We start from the raw sequence: 23,189 nt of genomic DNA on the forward strand, positions 1-23,189 counted from the left end.
GAAGTCCAAGTGGGGAGTGGGAATTCATTACTCCCAGGGACTGAAAAGCATTGCATTTCTCTGCCAAGTCCCTGGTGTGGGAGTGCTAATACCAGAGGTACAGATGAGTTGCACACCCATGTGTGTGTCTGCCTCTTATTCCTCCTCTGGGTATGTGTGTATGTCTCTATTCCCCTCTGGAGTCTGTCTGTCTCTTCTCCTGATGGGCTGTTTGTGGTCTCTCCACCCCATCCAGTGTGCCTGGTATGAGTGTACCTCTTCTCCTGCATCCTGCTAGGAGTGAAGCTCTCTCTCCCACCTTCTGGGGATATGTGTATGTCTCCCTACTCCCCACCTTCCCCATCCTGGTGTCTGCCTGTCTTTCCTTCTCTCCCACCTCTACTTTGTAGCTATGGGTCACCCTCTCCCCTCCCTGCCCCAGCCAGGTGTCTCCTCCACCCCATACTGTGTGAACATATCTTTCTCTCCCAACCCCCCTGCATATAAGCGTTTCCCCCTCTTCTGGGTCCTGTCCTGCCCCCCACCCCTCATCCCAGCCAGTGGAGAAACATCACAGAGTTGTTTGTGCATCTCTCTTTCCCTTCCCCGGGTATGAGCTGGGTATGTTTCTCTCTCTCTTCCCTCTGCGTATGTCTCTCTTCTGAAATATAAATATAATCATAGGCACACAGGCGCACAAAGGTGCGCGCGCACACACAGGAGACATCTGTGGAGATAGTCTCCCTAGGTATATGTGTCTCCCTGCACCCATCATGTTAAACGTTTAGGTCTGTGTGCGCTTTTCTCTCTGGGTTTTTCTGTCTCCCCCAGCTCTGAATGCTCTAGGTGTGTCTGCATCCCTCTGCCCCAAAATATAGGTGGGTCTGAGCCTGTCTTTTGGTGCATGTGTACCTGCCTCTACAGCTCCCATAGCAAAACTTGCTGTGGGTGATAGGCACTTGCCTGAAGGTGAGGGGAGGTTTGTCTACAAGGGTGCTGGGGAGAGAGAATGAGCGGTGGCCAGCAGGGATCAGTCTGTGGAGGGATAAATAGGGAGGAGGGCATGCGGTGGGTGAGAACCAGCAGTGACAAGCCAAGCCACCTCCCAACTTGCTGCCTGAGCACCAAAGAGATCTTGATGCACTTCACAATTAAAAGGAGGCTGTATTCCCAATGGTCAAATCTCAGCCTTTCCTTTCTTGACCTCCCTGTGGGGACGCGGCTTTACCTGCCGTTCCATCTCCTTGATGCTCCCCTGTGACACCGCCGTGGATAACTCTATTGATCACAACAGCCCCTGCCTGCTGCTCCCAGTCTTCTGCCAGCTTCTCACTAACACTGGCCCTCTAGTCTGCTTTAAAACAGAATGTGCTGTGCCCCAGGCTCCAAGGGAGAGAGAAGGTAGCATGAAATGCGGCACTTGCAGGGTCAGCACAGTGAGGTGGCTGACATGCCTGGGAACGGACTGGGGCTGCAGAAGGGTGAATGGAGGTGGCTGTGGAGGCTCTAGGGACACAGCATAGGGCAGCAGAGGACTTCACGTGACAGAATTGGGCTTGAAACATGTACATGGGCTCCCAAGGAGCAGGAGAGGGAGGAGGAAGCGAGGGTGCAAGCAGGAAGGTCTTTCAAACCCCAGAGTCCCCCCACTCCATGGGCAGGGATAACTTCACCTCCCCACAAGTAGAAGGGGGTGAGAAAAGAAGCGGAAGGCCAAGGCCAGCCTGCAGCAGGTGGCCTAGGCTGTGCTCAGCTCTAACTGCCTTTGGGGTCAGCTGGGCCGCTGCCTGACCTCGTTCCCCAGCCTGGCTCCTCTGTCTTGCTGGGCTGAGGCATGGCCATGGCCAGGTCTTCCTGGCTCTCTCTCCTGTGTTGAGTTCCACCCTCTTGGGGCTTGCTGACTGGAACGGCTGCCCCTGATTCTTCCTGGCTTGCTCCTCTTCATTACAGAGAGGTATTCTACAGAAAGACAGGAGACGTTGCTGTAAACAGTTGGAAAAATAGGCCTGGAGGCCCAACAGGGAGGTAAAGACTGAGACTTTTGGAGCATGCAGCTGCCAATCACAGGTGCTCCAGGAGGGGAAGTGGTGCCCAGGGAAGGGGACACTGGGAGAGAAGTGGGCCAGGCCAGAACCCTGGGAAATGTGCAAACTCTGATGATCAGGGCAGGTGGAAGAACAGGTACCATCAAAGCAAGCGCAAAAGAACAGCTGGAGGAGTGGCAGAAGCAGAAAAGCAAGAGAAGAGAATATATCTATTTTCAAGAATGTCAAATACCACAGGAAGGCCAAATGAGAATAAAACAAAAAAGAAGCCACTGGATTGATAACTGGGTTGGGGGTGGTGGGGGGAGGAGGGCTATTGATGGATGTTCTTCAAGGACAGACTTGAAATGGTGGGCCAGTTAGGTTAAGGAGTAGGGGAGAATGAAGGAAACAGACTAGACACAGACCCCTGTATCAGGAAGTGTTGCATCCATGGAAGAAAGATACCTGAGGAGGTGATAAAAGGAAGGCAAAGGTCTTTTGTATAGGTCTGTTTTTTGATGGGGGAGAAGATTTGAGCATTCCTTGTAGGTGGAGATGAAGAGATGGAGAATATCAAGATGGGAAAGTGCATGATGACACAACGACCCAAGTGGGAGCTGGTGCAACCTGGGCCTGAGTGAGTTCTTTTCCTCAACCCCAGCAGCCCCGGCACGCCTCTCACAGATGGGGGGCCCAGCCTCTCCCATTAGACCGACTCTCCCTTAGGCTCAGCAGGAGCCTTGGTATCCTCCTGTCCCATAAGACAGCTGTCCACTATTACTGAAGAATCAAGAAGGAAAGAGGAGCTGCGCAGGGAGCTGAGCTGAGGGCCTTGCTCAGACTTCTCTGAGAATTAAGCCAACCAGGTGGTCAGAGGGTTGGGGAGAGATGGTTCCAGGAGAACTGTTATATGGTGAGACTAGGGGATAAGAGGAATGAGGAAAGGGATCTGACTGACAACAGGGATGCAAGAAAAAAAGAGTGGCTTTATATCATTAAAGATCCAGCTTTGCATCTCAAAACCCTCGGAAGTTCCCTCTATTAACTGAGTAAAAACTCTCAGCATGGTATTTAAGATCCCAGAGAGGTCCTGGCCCTAACCTCTAGCCTCCTCCATCCCCATTCTGCTCCCCACCCCCAGCCCCGACACCCATGACACGGCTCCAGGAGAGAACCTGACATGTGCTGAATATGCTGAGTATGATCATGCTTGCAGCGCTCCTTCAGCTTCCCCTGCCCATACCCTGCTCTGGGGCCACCTCTTCGTCAGTCCAATCCACCTACCTGGGTTTAATTATCTTTCTCTATGCATCTACTTTGTTTATGCCTCCACAACAGAAGTATTAAACCTCCCATCTAAGTTCCAACCAAATGTAGAAAAGGTAGTTTCATGACTGGAGACCTGAAAGAATGGTAGGCCCATGAATCAAATTACTGATTTCTGAAAGGCTAGTTTTAGGGATGCTGAGAGTTTGAAATGCCAATCCTCCACCCCTTGGCTATGTCAAAGAGGGGCTTGGAAACATTCGTCCAGAGTATGATAATAAGAACAGACCTGGTGATGAAGATCTAAGTCATTTACCTAGCAGTGGGCCACCACTTCCAGTATGGATCACAAAAACACTCTTAACATTAGCAGACTATAATCTCCCTATCTGTCACACCCATGGGCTCAACTCAGTCTGTGTTCTCCATCAATTTAATTTTTCTTACTCATCCTCCCCTGCCTTCGACAGCACACACTGCAAATTCCTCAGGCTGGTACTTGAGGTTCTTCATCATCTTTCTGGTCTTATCTTGCACTCCTCTCTAACAAATCACCCACCCCTGTCAGACTGGTCTTCTTGGTGGCTATGGAAAATAAGCCCATGTCTGCCTCCGAACCTCTGCTCAAATATTCTTTTCACCTGAATGTCCCCCTCCCTTCTTTCTTCCTATTCCTACCTCATAAGTTTTCCAAAGCCCATCTCAAGTTCCACCTCTCTCTCCCTTAAATACCTACAGTTTTTACTGATTGTACCATTCATTTGGCATTTAAACATATACTGCTTTTATGATCTCTTTCATATATCAACCTACCACCCAAAAGGTATAAAAGAAAGTCAAGGAAAAAGTGGAAGGCAAATCGAAGTATCCTAAGAGTCACACGGAGTTCTTGCCTCCCCTCTGACCCCCATTTGCAGTAAGAATAAGGAGACCCTTCAAAACTAAGATGCATATGAGATGGGACTTAAAGGACAGGTAAGATATGGGTAGGTACATAAGAAAAGCACTGCAAGGAGACAAGTCATGGGCAAAAGTGTGGCCACAGTAAAATGTGGGGTGTGTCTGAGAAAGAGCAAGTAGTCCATGTGGCCAGGAGATAGGTACAGACATACTAGAAAGGGTGGCCAGTGATAGCTCAGGGACAGTCGAGCAAGAGTCTAAACTTAACATGGTGGACAACAAGGGCTCATTATGGTTTTGGAGTAGTGCCTAACTATGCCTAACCATGCCTCTAGATATTTAGAGATCAGAAGTGGAGAGAGACCAGTTACCAGGTTATTGTCATAGTCCCTTCAAGAGCTTGGTCACAATGAAAATGGTAGGTATGAGAATGGAAAGGAGGAAACGGATGAAAATTTGTGGGGACAGGATCTTTAAGATGTCACAAGAGATGGAACATGAGGGAACTTTTAATAAACAGCATGAAAAGCAAAAACAATCCACTGTTGACCATCAGAAGATATCCATGTCTGATAAAATCACTCTAAGTAGCAGAATGGTTTTCTGGTATTGGGCAAAGGCAAGAAACTCCGGGGCTGTATTATATTTTAAATCACTCAAATAATTTATCTTGTGATTTTACACAAGTTATCACACCTCTCATATGGCTTCATTTATCAAAATAAATTTAGCAGAACCAGTCTTATCTTAAAGTTGAGATAAAGAATAAAGGATAAGATGTAGCAGCGAATTTTAAATTTCTCTCTCAAGGTTATAATGCTTCAGTTCTGATTTGACATTTAATGACATTTCTCATATCAAACAAGTTTTTACTTTAAAGTGGTATTTATGTATGTGTTGTAGGGGAGACACAAGGAAAGAGAGAAATCCCCAAACTCCCTAAACCTATGTAAGTAATTACATGAAAACAAAATGGAGACTTTGAACTAAACATGGAATTTTATACTAATTGGGACAATACCAGAATATGTAGTAAATTCTTTCAGCTCTCTTGTGTGATAAAATCATCAGTGACATTTCTATCTTGGAAGCCTAATATCTAAAATTAACCAAACTAAGCTATATTGTCAGTTGCCACTATACAGAATTACACTGTTTAATCAACTAAGAGTATTCAAAAATTCAGAAAGAGACGCTGATTCATTATTCTGAAATCAGATGACTTTGCTATAAACCTGTTTTAAAGGAAAAACTGAAAAGCCTTTACCTATTTAAGATCTTTAAAGACTGTATGATAAAGCTTAGGTTTAGATCTTCCAAAAAATCTCCTGTACTGAATAAATCTGTAAAAATTTCCCCAATTCCCTAAACTTAAAAATAAATTTGATACATAGCATTTTTGAACTCAAGGTACTCAGGTGTCACTTTTATATCTGGAGATTTTATTTTTACAACAAATTTAGTATCTTGTAATTTCAATCTGAATATAATTTAGGTCTACACTTGTAAATTAATTTCTAATGATCAGCTTCTACAGCCTGTTCATTTTAAAGGCTTACTTCTAAGAAATTTTTACTTCTAAGAAATAACATTCTAATTTCTAAAATCATTATTGTTCTTGCTATACACATCATGCTTGCACTTCCTATCTCACAAGGTTGCTGTGAAAAATCAAATTAATGCAGGTGAAAGCAAAGACTACTAGCCAACCAAAGTATTTTATGATTGAAGCATAGCATTAATACTCAAACTATTTTGAGTGCTATAATTTAAAAATCATGTTGGCTAATGATTCAAGGAATAATTTAACCAATAAAGTTAAGTTTCTTTTTCTTTTAAACAGAAACAGTCTCTTTTTTGGTGTTCATTTTTGGTTTTGTTTTTACTAGGAAGAACTTATAACTAAAACTTGGCTAAAATAAAAAACCTTGTAACATCTCTCATCTTTAAAGTATCAGAAACTGTGCTTTCTTATTTTGTCAATTTTAAGCTAGATTTAAGATATTACGCCAATTCCATTTTATTTTAGTGATGTGAAGGGTGAAACATGCTAGAGTTTTACACATTAGATTTTTTTACTTAAAAACTTCCGAATTTCGTTTTTGGCAGTTGACATATGAACTGTGTAACTTTTAAAAGTCTAGATTTAGTATAGCATTAGACACAGAAGCAGAGTACACTAAAGCACTATTGAAGTTAATTTTAATATGTATGCTTATTTTCCAGAAATGGTGGTTTGGGATGTTATCGCCTGATACATAAAGCAAAGCATACGCTTGTACTGTAATACCGAGGCACTGTCATACACAGGGTGGCAGCACTGAGAACCAAGTGCATGCAAACAGCAAGAACTGGGAATGGTCAAAGCAAGCAGGCAAGAGTGCCTGGAATCTGAAAATGAAAAAACTTCTTAGACACACGGGTACTGTGGTTTTAATTAAGAAACTTCTTTTAATTCTGGCAGAGGTATCATGCAGTTTAAAAAAGCTGTTATGAGTCACCATGTGAATGTGATCAATTGCAGTCCTATCGTAACAAATTGCTCTGTTTTCCTCTTTCTGCACTGACAAATAAAAGGCGAATTGAATGTGATTAAATTCAAGCAGCACATCAGATCCAGTGTTTCAGTCGAACAACTGCATCTCCGGTGTACATTTAAAAAGATAACCCAAATTACAATGAAAACTGCTTGAAGATAGGGACTTCTGTAATAATGTGATTCATGGGTACAGGAATGTTCTTATTAAATAAAAGCATAAACAGAGCTAAAATTTCAAAATAATTGTCTTTATTAGGCTAAAATATCCAAAGGAAAGACTTTTTAAAGGAGAATATCTGTAACACTACTTAAAAAATGAAAATACCATATTTTTAATATTTTTAATTAAATGCTTACTGAGTAAAAATTTCAAATAAAATTGACACTAAATTCATCTGTATAAAAACAGTAGTGACCCATTAGTCACCACTTTTCTTTGAAAAAGTGTTAAAATAATAGACTATACTATGACCATTGAAATCATTTTGACCATGTATTTGAAAAAAAGCTTTTCATTAACTGTCAAAGGTTAGAGGCTGAGGAACTTCTGCAAACTGCCAGACTTGTATATGTGTCCACTTTGTTTACAAACTTCTAGGCATGAGAACAATAGATCTGGATAAAGAAACAACTCTGTCAGTTAAAATTCTCTATATTTTAGCAGTAGATCAAGAAGTTATCAAGTTAAATATTTAAAACCTTAATTCCAAGTCTAATTAAATCTGTGACTTGATAGTTTACTCATTTTGATTTAGGCAAACAATTATATTTTATATATAATCATCTTTTAAAATATGGTGTATGCCAAATTACTGCTGAGGAATAGCTCCTATCCTTTCTCTTAAAAGTATCTGTAAGCAAATGACAATAAGAGCTAAGCCTGATGATGTACTTTATACAGAACATAGTTAAATCAGTTATTTGTTTGCATGACAGTAGCTCTGAGGATGCTCAAAAAGTTTTCTGAGGCAAGAAAAAGAAACGGATAAAACATCAGTAACTGCTGCTCAGTGTGCTCCTATGCTCCTAGATAACTTTTCTTCTTTGAAACATTTAAAAGCCTTCCAAATGAGAATTACTAGGGCTGCTGCACCATTCTTTTTGTAATTAACCTACTTATTTTATTATATGTGTAATTCCACTTAATGTTAAAACTGTACGAATCTGAACAATTTCCAAATAAAATACTATTAATATTAGAATAGAATATACCATAGATTGAAATTTTACCCAATTAAATTTCCTTAGTAAATAACAAGTTAGAAAAACATGAAAGACATTTTCTCAGATTTATTTACAAAACAGTTCTAGAAGTATAAGGAAAGTATATTCATGTTTGAAATGTAGCTTATAATCAGTTACACTGGTCATATTAATATTTATTTTTAAAGTTATAATGAATCTTATCCAATTAGATAAAATAACAACTCTTCCATAAACTACTTAAACTATTAATTTATAACAAATAGAGTCTTAAAGTAATGAAGCTAATTTCTCTTTTTGGAATGGAACACATAAAAGAAATTATATTCCAGAAGTCCTGAAAGTAGCTTAAGAAAGGTAGTGTCTCCTTAAATAAAACAGAATTTTCATTTCATTGCCTAAAGTTGATAAAAATGAAATCTGCTTACTATAACATCATATTAGGCTATAATGAAAAGTGGTGTGGGCTCTACATAATCCCAGCATTAAGACAATATAAGAAAACAAAATCAAGTCATTGAGAAAATCTAACAGACTAAAATTCAACTGGTGTCTATTTTGAACCTACACATTTGAATTACCCCAGGCTTGCAGGTTCAATTTCTTAAAATTCTCCTGATCAAGAACAGTTTAATCAATTTTTACTGTTGTACCTTCAAGTGAACAAAATCGATTATAACACTAGTTTTATCTTTTGGCCAAAAATGCTAAATTCCTCATTTTCTAACAGATTTTTAGTTTACCAGTCTCCAAAAAAGTACCTTTAATTAAAGGCTCTATTGTCTAACTATTGATTAAAGAGAGATAATTTTTTTAAAAGTCAGATGGCAGTGTTTTAAATATAGGATTTAATCAGAGAATTAATAGTCCCATATTCAGAAACTAAAAGATAGGAAATCAAGAATAATCAATATACACATGAATAATTCCAATACTGGTTTGAGACAAGAATTCAAATATTTAATAATTCCAAATTCTAAAACGACTCTGTCCCAGAAAAGGTAGAGTTCAAGACTCTGCAACGGCAGATCATTCATAATCTGTACAGGGTTCTGTTACCCTTTAAGAAAAGATGCCTCCTCCACCCCTCAAATTTTTCCAAATACTAAAGAAAACCTCCACTTCCGAAAATAACACTGATAGATCTAGATTCTCCTTCAGAAAAAGAAAATGCCAATTAGTTAATTGGAAAGAAAAGTTCCTTTCATTGGCAGAACAAACCTAAAAACATTCTAGAAATTAAGAACTCTATTAGTGAAATGTTCTTATTTTTACCTTGTGAAGGCTTTTAAAATGTTATTTAGTCCATAAGAAATTATTTAAATTGCTCTTAAAAAATCCACAAAGCAAACTGTTCTTGGAATGAATTTTTAGAATTTATTTCATTAAACTTAAAGGGAAGTTTTGAAGCTTCCTGAAGAACAATGAAGAAAATAATTTTCATTAGTTTCTAGGGCTCTCAGAACACTTCACTTAGGTACACATTAAAAATAAACTTTAAAATCTTTTTTAAAAATAGGAGAAAATGATTTTTCCTTAATAAAAAAAATAATTCCAAATAATCACTACAAATTATTCTTAGAATTTAATTTAGTTTAATTCAAATCTAACAAGATATGGGGGAAAGGCTTTGGGGGAATCTATTTTTAAAAGTCAATATAAAACCAGCAATTTATATTAAAATTACCCTCTTATCACTTCCCTCAACGGTCACTCCCATTTTTTTTCGTAAATTTGTAATGTTTGCTTTGTACTTAGGTATTATTTATTCACATAAATTGAATTTCAAATTTACCATAATTGTTATTTTATTCTGAAATTCTTATCTACCTAGTTCTTTCTCATCATTTTTGGCCATTTCAGTCCACGCTTATCTTCTTATTTACTTCCATTATTTAAAACTTTTATTTTTAAAAGACATAAAATAGCCTAGGACATAACTGCATAGGTTCACTCATTTGCCATATGCATACACATTTCTTAGGCAGTCATCTCAAATTCCTAGCACACACTGTGGTTAGTTTTAATACCATGATCCTGCAGTAACTCTGTTTACAAGACATCCAGGGACTTTTAAATACTAACAATTTTAATGCAGGATCACACCACTTAATTTTTACAAAATGAGATATTAACAAATACCAATACATACAAAAAAATACCCCAGTGCCCTTGGCAGCTCCACACCACCATATCCTTGTCAATATCAGCCTGTAAAGAAGAGGCAGGGACAGGTGTACACATTAAGTAGAATGTAAACTGCTGGGCAGCAGGCCAATGGACTTAAAAGTAAAATCAAATTATGCCTTTGTAGTCATTTCTATGGGACTCTCATACATGTATATTTCTCATAACTGCAAATGTTAATAACTATACACCATATTTTTATAAAATATTGTAATTCAAATATCTCTGTTTAAATTCTCAAATTAAAAATTACATTTGCAAATGAGATATAAAAGTTGCCCTATTATAAGTGAAAAGCATTAACACAGTAGATGTTCGGTTTGTGAATTTCAAAAAATTTAGGCAATAAATAAATACAAAAAGTAAAAATTAGTTACCTCCAAATGGAATTTTTAGTGTAAAACAGAAAAGAATTCCCATGCATGAATTCTAAAATCAAAGCTTTATAGCTCACCTATCCAGTGTACCCACCCTGCCCTCACATTTAACTTATTTGTAAACACTTTTCCAAGGCTACCTAAACACTTACTAATTGGTTAAATATGCTGCCTACATGAATTTCTGTTAAAATTAAAGAAATTAAAGCTACTTTTATTTTTTCTCAGCAACTGATACACATTCAAAGTATTCAATGTTTCAGAAAAGGTGTTTATCAGGCTCCTAAAACATTTAAAAAATGACTCAAGGGACCATTTACATAGCCCTTTACCTTTAACATATTCACTATCTTGGATTCTTTGAGCAAATTAAATCAGCTGTTCTCTTTTTCTTCTGAAACTCTTCCCTTACTGAAATAACTAAAGAATCTATGATGTTACCAATATAAAGAGAAAAATTTATGTTTATTTCTTATACATTTGGAAATGTATCAAAAAGAACATGTGTTGCAGGCAGTGTAAGTAAAGCAATTCAGTAAAACACTTTTCCTTTTTTTGAGGGTGGTGGGGGTGGGGGAGACAGGTCATTTTTCATATATCTTAATTTTCCAAAGAAAAGATTCTAAATGAAAAATAGTAAACCATCCTAAAAGGTACCATCACTTTGATTACACAGCTCAAGAGGCAAATGATTATTGAAACAAAACTTCAAAGATAGCTGTAGTTATGTCTTTCAAATCCCAGTTAAAGATAAGAGCATTACATTTAATTTAGCAAACAACAATTGAATACTTAAAAAGGAAAATTTCCAGACTACCAAACATAACCAATATTATACAGTAACAACCAGGATTAGGTTAAAAATGAAGGGAAAAAACTCTACCTTTCTGTGATATTAAAACACAAAGAGGATCCTTAAAAACCTTAACTGTGTTGATGAAAGCAAATTCACTAATTTACTTAGCTGTAAGGTGTCTGTTTATTAAAATATTTTGGCTATAATAAATATGCAAATAGAGAATTTATTAGAATTAGTCCCTACTTATAAATCATCTTTCACAGCAGCTAAATTCTTTATAGAATTTCTAATAACAAAATTAGGTATATAAATTTCAAATAAGAAACTCAATCTATGATGTTTCCCCAATTCTAACAGAAATAAAGATTTTTCAGTATACAATATCCTTAGACTATTTCTATAAATTGGCATAATTAAATGGTAGTTTCAGAAAAAGGAAGTTCAACAGGTAGTATTTTGACGGCATCAAAGAAAACTTAATACAACCAATTCAAATTAGATCCTATGCTGTGCCCTATCTAAAGAAGACTCGCCAAGGAATTTCAGATTCTATACTAATGCACCCTGAGTGCATTTTCTAACTCAGACAAGCAGCTAGTGGTGTAAAATCAAAACACTCAGAAAGTCTTACACCATCCTTTGTGGGACAGAGAAAAATCACATCACCAGCACTTTTATTTAGGTTGCTAATAAACTAACCATAACTTGTCCTAATAACCTCCAAAATTCAATGCTCTAATATAACAGGAAGAAATACTTTCCGTTCACCTTTAGAGAAACTGAATTTCTTGATGTTATTATCTGGGCTGCTGAAGTGGCAACTTATTCAAGATCTAAAAACCCCATGTGTTTTAAATGCATAGCATAATTCTGACTACTTACAGTCAGTGTAAGCGTCTTGTGCCAAAATACAATGGAAATACAAGATAAATTTCAAAGGCTTTAAAAGAATTAATAGCATTTTGAAACTGCTGGAAAGAAGATGATGGGAGGGGATCCCTCTTCTCCACTGATAGGTTAATCCCTTTCCAATCAATTTTTTATTTCTTAGGAAGTTTAATTGCTTTCAAAATCAGAAACCACAAGATGATGTGCTCAAACACTACACTGATGTGACATTGTTATAGAGGTATTTACAGAAAAAGAGCTCAGTTGTGAACACAGATTAGCATTCAATGGACTACAAAAAATCTGTGAAGTATGACAAGAAAAAAATACCTCGCATAAAAAGCCTAAAACCTCAGCTCTAATTTTAATCAACTATAATAAATCATGAAAACAAAGGAAAATAAGGGTCTTTGTCAGAAACTCTATATACCTGTGGAAAATGCAACACAAGTAATTTCTATTCAAGATTAACCTTAATCCCAGAGTATGGCTAACATCTTGCATATTTTAAATTTTTAAAATATTGTGGAGATCTAAAACATCGGAGCTGATGGTAGCTCATGATCAGTAAACATCTCCTGTTAAATAACACAAATAAACTTAAAAGATGCAAACTGACAGGTCTCAGGATTTTAAAAACTTTTAATTTCAAAGGTTCAGAGTTACAATACATGTATAGGATGGGCTTAAACAGGGATAGATAGGTCAAGTTTTCCATGGTGCTGGTGTGTGTTTTTATCCTCCAAAGAAATGCCCTCTGCTTACATGTTAAAGAATTTACACTGCCTTCTGTGTAGTTTTCAACCAGAAGTCAGAAGTCCTCAATATACCTTAAGCCAAAGTGAATATTATATATTTTACAGCTTTTAGAAAATGGCTGTAAAATCACACTATGGGCAAGCATAGCTCTTTGATCTCAGAATTCATAACTGTTCAATAATGCCATAACCATTACACCACACACCTTAAACTATTTTGAGTTTTCCATAATTCCTTCCAAAATCAGCTTCCAAAGTAAAGCAATGTAACACAGAAAGTTCCTGGGAGGGCTTGTTACACAAAAGAACAGCTTGGATACAAACTAATCTACACAAATATACATCTTCTGTGGAGCTTGTTTATTCCTCCTTTCCCTCCATCCCTCCTAAAGGTGGGAGCCTGAGTAATGGAAAGAGAAGGCTCTTCCATCACCACACCCTCTCAGCACCTCTGCTTTCAGTCCTCAGACAGGGACTCTGTGTAGGTGATGAAAACTATAAGAAAAGAGAAGCTGTCTCTTTAAAATGCCCTGCTCTGTCCCACATCCCACGTGGAACCAACATCAGCAGCACTTTCCCATTAAATTCAATGTGATGCAAGAGGCACCATCCTTTGATATACATACAAGCAGAAAACCTCAGCTCACATTCTTTACTGTGGATGAACAGGTGAAGCAAAAGTGTCAGTAAAGGAGAAACCAAGCAACTCCCTACCCCTCCCCAAAAGGTGCTCTAAGCTCATACTCCAGTCTCTGTGAAACATCACCTCTCAACCCCTCCTCGGTAGAGCCTGGTTTAGAGAAAGGAGAGAGCCACCAACAAACCCTGAAGCGTAAATGCGACGAAAATGCAATCTAAAGCCGGAAAGGTTTATTCTTCCAATCACACACATTAACTGTATTAAGAAAATGGCATCACTTTTTTTTTCCACGAAAAAAAAAAAAAAGGAAAAAGAAAAAGAAAAGAAACCCGTAAAGATCATTAAAAGGGAGTTATAAAATAGCAAATATAGTTATTTATCTTATCTCAGATCAGTCCCTATTACCAATAAGTTTAGCAGTTTCTGCACCACCACCTCCCCCCTCCCTCCCCCTCCTCCTCTTGCATCGGATTTTCACGTTTTCTCATTGTCGGTTGAGTTATAAAAGGCTTTTTGCCCTTCGAAAGTTTTAAAAAATAAATAAATATTAACTCCTTGGTCCCTGCAAAGTCAAAATGGACTTCAGGGGTAAGGCGGTTCATCCTTTTACCTTTAGCGAGAAAAGGGAGAGCATCCCGGATTTTTAGGGATTTTTTGCGATTTTTTAAAAATTTTTATTTGGTTATATGCCTGAGTTCTCCCTCCATTTTGGTTGTTTATGATACTGACAACAAGCTGTCCCTGCTCCGTGCAGATCTCCTGCTTTCATTTAGCACCCCCTCCCCTGCCCCCCCGCGGCCACACGGCCCCGCTCCCACCTCCCCCAGACCCCGCACCCCGACCCCGCTCGCCCACCTGGGGAAGGGGCAAAAACAGACCCCTTTCTCCAAAAAAGAAAACCCTCCCGTGAAAAAAGGGGCAAAGTTACCCCAAGTCACCCCAAGTGCCCCCCAAATATTGCCGACCGCGGGGTTCCGCCGGGCCCTGTGGGAAGCCACCTTCCCCGGGGATGTTTTGGTAGAAAATGCGGAGAGTTTACTCTTAAAACTGAATTTATATTAATTTTTCCCTTATTTTTCGGGTCTCTAATGTCTTCCGCTCTCGCTGCTGCCGCTGCCGCTGTCACAATATTCACAGCACCAGCGAGGAGGAGGAGGAGGCGGAGGAGGAAAACTTTTCAAACTTTCCAGACCCCAAAGAAAGGGGCTTCCCCCCCCTACCACCGCCCTCACCTTCGGGCCCCTGGCCGCGTTGCCCCCGGCCCGGTCCGATCGGGGTCGGACGACCTCGCACCCCCGCCCGGGCATTTTATTTTATTTTTCTGTGGAGATTTTCCCCGCGGGGTCCCGGGCAGGGGCTGGGAGCAGCACCGACTTTTCCTCCTCCGGCCGCCGCCGCGGCTCCTCTGCCCCCTCAGCCGTCCCATAATTTAAAGAGCCCTGAGATGCCTCCCGCTAGCCGCCTCCGCCGCCCGGACCCCGCCGCACTCACCGCGGGGCTCTAACATCCTCCCTCCGGCCCGGCCGCCGCCTCTACACCGCCCGCCGAATTTCTAATAATTTTTTTCTCATATTTCGGGCTGGACGCGGCGGGCCTGGAAATTGTTTCCTTACGCCTCTTTCCAGCAGCCATTGTAGTGTATGCGCTGCCCCTTCAGCCCAACTTGCAGCTGCCGCCGCCGCCGCCGCTGCCGCCGCCGCCGCCGCCGACGTCGCGCCCACCGCCGCCTCCCCCGGCCTGCGCGGCCGCCACCCCCGCCCCCGGCCCGCCCCCGGCCCCCGCCCGCCTGCTCCGGCCCGCCCCCCCGCGCGCGCCCCTCCCCGCCACCTGCCAATCGGCGCTGCCGCCGCTGAGACCGCGCGCATCGGTTGGCCCGCCGCACCCGCCCGTCAAACCGAAGTGTTAAGAGGCGGGCCGCAGCGCGGGGGCGAAGGGGCGGGGCCGCGCGTGCCGCTCGGCTCGCTCCGCCTGCCTGGGTGTCCCCCCAGTCCGCAGGCCGGGGGCGGGGCGAGGCGCGCCCTCCCCCTCCGCCGAGGACCCCGCTCGGCTGTCCATCAGGCGGCGGCGCGCGCCGATTGGACGGGCGGTCGCCGGGGAGCGGGGACAGCACGTTGGGGTGCGCGCTACTTAAGGCACTGCTGCGTGAGCCATTGACGTGTTTGGCGCTGCTGACGGCCGGGTAGCCGGCGGAGCGGCCTTTTGAGGTGAGTGGTTCCCCCGCCCTTTGCTTCGCGGCGGCTGCAGGGAAGGGGGAAAAGAGGGGCGCAGCTGTGCCCCCACCTCGGGCCCGAGTACCCCAATGCGGTGCGAGGTTGGGGCCACTCGGCCTCCCCGCCGCGTCTCCGCCACCCCCCCCCACCCCCCGATGGGTCATTGCGGGCCCGGGGTTTGGGGGTGAGGAAGGTGACCTTGGCCTTCCTGGGAGTCCCAAGCCCTTCCTTCAGCAACCTTCCGGCAGCCTTTGAAGCGTACTTGCCTTCTTTCCGCCCCTCATCCCCCAATGTCCGGCCGGTTGTCCTCGCCCCTGCTCGTAATGTACCGGAGAAGGCAGAGGGAAGGTGTGCTCACCTGTGCCCACAGGCTGGAGGCCGGCAGGCAGCATCGCGGAAGGCGGCGAGGCCTCGGACTCGTCTCTCCAGGTTCTCCGTTCGCCCTCCCCACCCCTCTCCAGATTGCCACCCCGGGACTCCTTGCCCCAGCAATGGGTTAAGGCTTTAGGTTCTGGCTGATCGATTACAGATTCCTGGTAGGTGCATCTGGGTTCCCCCTGCGATCAGCAAGTGCACGAACGTGTTCAGTAGCGTTCCCTTCCCTTCCCGCGTCCCTTTCAAAGCCTCTTGGAGAGTGGAGACGTGAACAGCTGGATGGGGAAATCAAGAAACACTTCTTTTGAGTAGTTTGTCCGGTAGAGTGATTTTAGTGTCATTCTTCAGTTGTGCCGTGGTTTTGCGGCCCTTGTCTCCAATCTTTGGTTTTCTTTCTGGCTACTCTCTGCAAGTAGAGTTTTGTAGCATCTGTTTAGTTCCTTCAATAAGTAAGTAGATCTGGCTTGTTTAGCAGAACACTGGATCTTGCCCTTCAGCCCCGCTCCTCACTTCACAGTTTTCTCTTCATTTCCGGCTATTACATGAGGAGTTCATGCCAAGGAGGTCACAATCAGAAATCCAAACTCAGACTGACTTGCATGTAGAATCGGGAAGGAAAAGGAAATGGAACGGACAGATGAACTCATGCTACAATGCTGATCCGGGTGTATGTGATGCTACCTAAATGTTAATTATTTTAAAAGAATTACTGATTGGTGATGATGATAAAAGGCAGAGTAGAACACTAGCATGTAAACACCCAACCTGAGTTTTGTAGCTAAGGAATGTGAACAGCTAGTTAAGAGTTCTGTGTTCTAAAGTGGAGAACGCATGAATTTACTTAGTACCATGAATTAGTACTTAGTGCCATGAATTTACTTAGTACCAACATCTGTCTTAGGAAGAAGTCAAGCCTGCAAAAGAATTATGTTCAGAAAAGGAAGAAGCTTCTAGATGAGATCGAATAGCATCTTGAATTTTGCCAAGATGTTTCTGTTAGCAGGGCATTTTCATGTAGTGTTCTATGCAAACCATAAAATGATTGCTTAATGGGTCCTTAAAGTTAAAGGGCCCCAAGATAACCCAGTCGTCTTCCATCCTTCTTTGGTCTCCTCTAGCTTGGATATCATGATGTTTCCTCTAATAAAAGAAATTGGTCTAGCTGACTCTTAGTTGAGGTTTGACTGTTGGGATTTGATGGTTTTTCCTGAATACACTTTATTTCTGTTAACCTGAATGATATTTTTTTGGTGGTCCCATCTTGGGCAAGGAAAATAAAAACCATTTCATACAAAAGCTCTGACTTCTGGTTGCTAATACTGGATTCATATTTTGTTCAGTGGTGTTTTGTAAGTCATGTTACATTATTGATGTTTTCCATCTTTAGGTAGGAGAATTAAGTTAGAACAGGATTCAGGAGTACAAGTTAAATCAGCTCCTGTGCAAAGCATGTTAAAATAATATACCCATATGGTGAAACGACAACAAAAGTCACTTTGAAGTAATTAACAGTTGACTGTTTTTTGAATTTTCTCCTTTGTTCCTTTCTATGACATTTCTTTAAAGATATAAGCCTAGCAACTTCAGTTAAACTCCATTATAGAGGGCAGTTATCCTGGTATATATTTGTCATGCCTGTTACAAGAATATATGGCTTGTCTTGTGGTAGCCAATGGCTTTTAGTAAACTGTGATCATCTTTAATCAATAAAGACTTTTGCAGAGGCATATCTCTAAGGCTTGAGTGGGAAGATTACTGAGCCATAGTAGCATTTCTGACTTCAACCCAGGAAAGTATCATTTAAATAGAAGATGCCACTGGAAGTTAAGTTCCACTCCTGCCCCTCCCCCCCCCTTGCCCAATATTATGGTTTTTTACAATGTCAACTACCTTGGCTTTTTGGTGTACTGGTCAGCATTCAGGTATTTTAGATGATAAATGTTCTTGCCAAAGTTGGGTTTACTCAGTTATTCCATGCTAATTTTGTATGCCAACAATCTATAATAAAGGAGTCATCATTAGAGTGTATACTCTATTCCTAGGTTTTGTTGTTAAATTGTGGAAATAAGAGTAAACCGTACTGAATCATAGTGAACCATCTTACTGACTATTCTAATCAAATTTCAGTAGATGCATTTAAATATGCCTTTTGTGCTGAGGCACCACGGACAGTACAAAGGAAAAACATGTCCAAGTCTTTATTCTCAAAATACAGAGAATACAAGGAGTTCTTCACTAGATAATTATTATGCCAAAATTAAATTCTCAAATACTTTCGGGGCTAATGGGATTTCTTTCCTTTCACCCCCTGTATGACTCTTTTTCTTAACATCTCCTTGCAGAAAGAAGACTGCTAGGATGCCCATGGTCACACGGAAACTGAGAGATCCTGACATAAATCCTTGCTTGCCGGTAGGGGCCTTTTAATATTCCTGAAAGTTGGAAGAACAGGTTTCTTCTAATCTTGTGGGTATCTTTTTTCTGCAGTTGTTGAATAGAATTGTTTCTGTACCAAATAGTCCTGGTCAGTACATCCTTATTTCACTAGAGCATTTTTAAGGTCTTCATAATTTTGCTAATCTTTCTTACTTAGTTTCCTTTATTTGCATAAGATGCTAGTTGTCACTGTAATAATAGGCGTAGGTAACACCAAGGAAAATCTTTAGACACAACATGGAAACTTGGAAGGTATGACATTATTAAACTCTCACTGAAATATATGTCATAACAGTAATAATTTTATCATGTCCGTGAGACAACCTGACTGAGAGTAGTGGGCCAGTGGAATTATAATCAAATATCTTTTGGTATTTCTCAGTATCTTTGGTATCTTATAAACAAAGTGTTTTGTGATAATTATCATTTATTTGGTATGACCTGCAATACTTATTGTGGTTTTGTCACCTTTGGATAATACAGCATCAAAGTGGAGCTATAAAAATATGCATTTTCCAAATATATACGTTAATTAAATATTTGACATAGAAATATGGCTTTGTTCTGTATATTAGATCAGTTTTCAACAGCTTTATTTAAAAGTCTGTTTAGAAGGACATGTTTCTTAGGTCTGTGAAAGCGAATCACCTACTCATTTAGTTAAAACCTTCCTTTAGTTGACCTCTCAGAATTGTATCTTTCACTTTAAAGTTATTCTGTCCCTTTCCAGTTCAGAAAGCTTAAGTTTAGTTCCCAAATGGCAGCTGCTCTCCTTTGAACTCATAACCCTGCATTGGTTTTGAAGTGATATTAATGATATCTCTTAAAATTGCTTATGTAATAGTGTATTTACTGGCATAGTGGAGTGAATGATAACCAAAAAGGCATTGAGATGAGTGGAGTTAATTTAGGTTGCCTTGATGTAGCCCATTTATGAGCCGTTTACCTGGGATCTCCAAACTGGGCTTAAGATCAAAAAAAGATTTAAGTTGGAGGGGGAACTTGGAAAAGCAGGAGAGTTGTACTGTGAATCTGGAGACGAAGTTCTCATTTTAGCTGTGCAGCAGTGATTTTGAGCATATTGCACCTTGCCTCAGTTTCTCTGTTAAATAGCCACAGCACTGATTCAGTGATCCCAGTTGCCACTTTGGCTCAAATACCTATGATTAGATATTCAGAAAAGTGATGCAGAATATGAAAAGGAAGATGTCTGCCCTGAGCAGAGTGAGTGCTGGGAGAGTTGGAAATAATTCAGGTTGAGTTCATGCCTATTAAAATGAACTATTTCAAATTGTCTGCTTGGGTGGGGGGGAGGGGGAGGTGCGAAGCTTCAGAAGTCTTTTATTTTTTTTTAGATCCCATTCCAACTCTTAAATGATGCCTATCTTACATATTAAAGGAATCAGACGCTTCTACCAGATGTCTGGATGAAAATAACTATGACAGGGAAAAGTGTTCTACTTACTTCTTGAAGTACAAAAATTGCCGGAAATTCTGGGTAAGCCTGGCTTGGTTAGCTTATGTTAAAACCCCAAGTCTTAGGCTTCATATGGAGGCCTGCAATTAGTGAATACTCAGAATCCAACAATTGTGATAGCTATAGGGAAACTTACCTTTTTGACTTTATCTTAATGGATCCTTAAGAGTACTTTTTAATGGCCTCATCCTACTCCAGCATTTAAGAATACTTCTTTATAGGTGGGTCTTCCTGGGTATTTAGGTTTCTAGAGCCTTAAAACAATAACCTTGTTATAATTTTAGTTTTCCTGGACATAAACAAAATGTGTAACTTACCCCACCATAACACCTCACATTCGGCTTCCATTTCTGCCTTTTGCCCTCCTGCTGCCATCCATGGTAGTTAAAAATGGTCCCATTATTATTATTAATTTTTTTTTAGGAGGGCTCAGCCTCCTATTTATAACCCTAAATTTCACAAGAGCAAGCCTCAAGTTGTGGGCTTGTTCTATTAGGTAATGGGTTCCTAATTTAATCTATAGTCTCTCGCAAGATAAATGGTCAGTTTCTCACATTGTCTTCATTTTGTTGTACTGTCATGATCACTCTCAACTTTAAACAGTTATCATAACATAATACATCCCAGAGCTCTTATTAGCTGCTAATTATTCATCCCTAGTATTATGTAGAGTTGGTAAGATATTCCTATTAAATATAGTATTTAATACGTAATGGGTAGTTTTTCCATACAACTCTGTTGTTAACCCTCTGCACCAGTGTTATACCTTAGAAGTATATCATGCTAACATTTATTTAGGTTTGTAGTGCTACTCTGTGGGTTACATGCCTTTAAACAACCATTTACAAACATGTTTGCCTTTAATGCATCACTGATACTTACAGTCCCATTAATGAACCCTAGTCACACCTGACCATTCCCATACCATTAATATCACCCTCATTATCACATCTGTACATATTAGATTATCATCCTCCCTTCACTAGCTTTTGTCTATCTCTAGGTCCCCTATATTCTACGTTGTAAGACACTTATTTTACATTTTTCAGAGTTCACTTTAGTGGTAACATACAATATCTCTCCTTTTTGGATCTTGAGACATTTCTGCATAATTTCAGTTTCTCTGAGCACTGGATCCAGCTACTTTCCCTTTGCTAAATTCACTGGTGGCTTTATTGAGCAATTTGTTCAATAGCCTTTTTTGGTGGACTATATACTCTTGGTCTCTTGTAGGTACCATCCTTATTACTGTTACCATACTCTTATGGGAATAATTGCTTCTAATTGTTAATAGCTTTGAAAGTATTTATCTGGAGTCCTAGAATTAGAATTTTTTTTTTTTTTAATTTGGTTTGAGAATTTCCTTTTTAAGAAATTAATAGCAAATTACTGGCAAATGATTAGCATTTAAAACATGACTGTGGTTTGTTCTTGTTTTATGCCTACATGCAGAATTCTATCATGGTTCAGAGAAGACAGAATGGAGTGACACCATCTATGCCTACAGTAGCAGAAAGAGATGAAATCTTGGAAGCAATGGGAAAGATGCCTTATTGAATGCTTACATTAAAATTGGTTGTATAATTTAAAAGCAGATAAAAACGTAAAGTCAGTTTCCTGTTGACCTGCATGATTGTGATCCAGTTTTTTCTACCTTGTGTTTCAAAAACAGATGCTGTTCCCTTATAAAGATAATAAATTATATAAAATTGCAAAAAAAAGCAGATGAATATTTTTAATAAATGATTGCTATAATATTTTAAGATCTTACAGGCCTTACCCACATAGGTCTTAAGTTGTACAAGAGAGACAAAGTTATGTTAGCATTGTGTACTTTGCATTTGCCCTGAACTTTGACAGTGGTATATCACTTTAAATGGTAAGTAAAGTTTATATTGACTTTCTGAAGGTAAGTTGGGGTTAAGAAAGTCTGCCTGAGGAGCTGAGCTTTTGTGCTGGGTCTGGAAAGAAAAGTAAAATTTGGATAAGTAAACAATGGGGGTGGGAGAGAGGCAGTTTTTCCAAGGAAGGGAAATAATGTGAGCAACAACATGGTGGAAGGAATGCATGAACCAAGCTTGAATGTAGACTATTCAAACTAGAGTTTGGGTGGAAGAGTAGGGGAAGGGAAGTCTGGAAGGGTGGATGGTGGACCTTGACTCGCAAGCTCATTCCTAGGATCTGGATCCTTCAGAGACTGAATCTCACTTAACTTCGTTTAAGTAAGGTTAGTTCATGGGCTAGGAGAAAAGCAAGGGGATGGGAAGGTTGTCATAAATAAATGGCATGCAAAAACGATTTTCTTAATTTTCTTTCTTTGAGGAAAGTCTTAAAGGATTCTGTGACTAAACTCTGTAAACCCTGGGTAACCTGAAGTTGCAGTCTCAGCTCTTGAACAAGGGTAACCGGGAACAAAGGGAAGTGAATCCCTTAGAAGTAGGATCTCTATTTGCAGGATGAGATGGGGCATAGAAAGGAATGCTGAGGGGATTCATCAGGTGAACGCAGCACTGGGATGAGACTTGAGCTGGGCTTCCTCTTATGATACGTGCTGCTAACACAGAGTGTTGAGTGTGGTGACTGGGGTGGAGTGTGCAGCAGTGCCCCTTATCCTCACTGCCTTTCTCAATCCCATTTGTTTTATTTACAAAATATTTAGGATAGTTTTATAAGAGAGAGATTTCATTTAATAAAATTTAATGTATGCTAGAGTATCAATGAAAATAAATTGCTTATGGTGTCCTTTCTCTTCATCCAGTCCAGTTTGTACTGCTCTTAGATCAAAGGTATTATTTTAATGGCTGCTGACAACAAACTATCCATCTCATTGGCCTGAGACAAAAACTCAGCTCGGATGTTTTTAAGCCAAATGATCGTAATTGTTAAATGTGATTCTATTTTAATTAAAAAATGGATTGTTTCAGAAATTCTTGGATTTGTATCAGTTGCTATTAAAATAGGACCTGACAAGATACATAATTGTGTGACAAGCATTTCAGTGCTTTTAAAAGTACGCTTATTTAAAAGTTTGGAATTTTGATGTCACCTCTTTGAATGTATATGATATCAGCAGTCATCCTCTAGCTGTGCTGGTATAGCTCTCTTTAACCACTGAAATATAATTTATA

General features: G+C 40.1%; 2 protein-coding genes across 4 annotated transcripts in view; one reads left to right on the forward strand and one right to left on the reverse strand.

Moving 5' to 3' along the window:
* Positions 1–15,158, reverse strand: part of PLAG1 (PLAG1 zinc finger) — a 46,349-nt gene extending 31,191 nt beyond the window's left edge. The window contains exon 1 of the mRNA XM_037803384.1: positions 15,055–15,158. The gene's annotated coding sequence lies outside the window, so the exon portion shown is untranslated. The remainder of the gene's footprint in view (positions 1–15,054) is intronic.
* A 401-nt stretch (positions 15,159–15,559) lies between these two features.
* On the forward strand, positions 15,560–22,116 carry CHCHD7 (coiled-coil-helix-coiled-coil-helix domain containing 7). Of its 3 annotated transcripts, none has more exons than XR_005211622.1 (4): positions 15,560–15,767; positions 18,491–18,560; positions 19,940–20,082; positions 21,514–21,565. XR_005211622.1 is itself a non-coding variant. In XM_037802917.1 (4 exons), the coding sequence occupies exons 2-4, from the start codon at positions 18,507–18,509 to the stop codon at positions 21,616–21,618; spliced, it is 258 nt and encodes an 85-aa protein (XP_037658845.1). In that variant the 5' UTR covers positions 15,578–15,767; positions 18,491–18,506; the 3' UTR covers positions 21,619–22,113. The 3 variants fall into 3 exon arrangements, 2 of the variants coding, with proteins under 2 accessions (XP_037658845.1, XP_037658846.1); XM_037802917.1 differs by having other exon boundaries at positions 15,578–15,767; positions 19,984–20,082; positions 21,514–22,113; XM_037802918.1 differs by lacking the exon at positions 15,560–15,767 and having other exon boundaries at positions 19,984–20,082; positions 21,514–22,116.
* Positions 22,117–23,189: the final 1,073 nt, after the last annotated feature.

This window comes from Choloepus didactylus, chromosome 14, assembly GCF_015220235.1.
Source record: "Choloepus didactylus isolate mChoDid1 chromosome 14, mChoDid1.pri, whole genome shotgun sequence".
Taxonomy (NCBI): Eukaryota; Metazoa; Chordata; class Mammalia; order Pilosa; family Megalonychidae; genus Choloepus; species Choloepus didactylus.

Excerpts from the sequence above, each read along its gene's own strand:
- CHCHD7 (XM_037802917.1), top strand. The coding sequence starts at position 18,507 with ATGCCCATGGTCACACGGAAACTGAGAGATCCTGACATAAATCCTTGC. Across the intron at positions 18,561-19,983 it reads ACATAAATCCTTGCTTGCCG|GAATCAGACGCTTCTACCAG; the intron begins GTAGGGGCCTTT and ends TACATATTAAAG. Across the intron at positions 20,083-21,513 it reads AAAATTGCCGGAAATTCTGG|AATTCTATCATGGTTCAGAG; the intron begins GTAAGCCTGGCT and ends GCCTACATGCAG.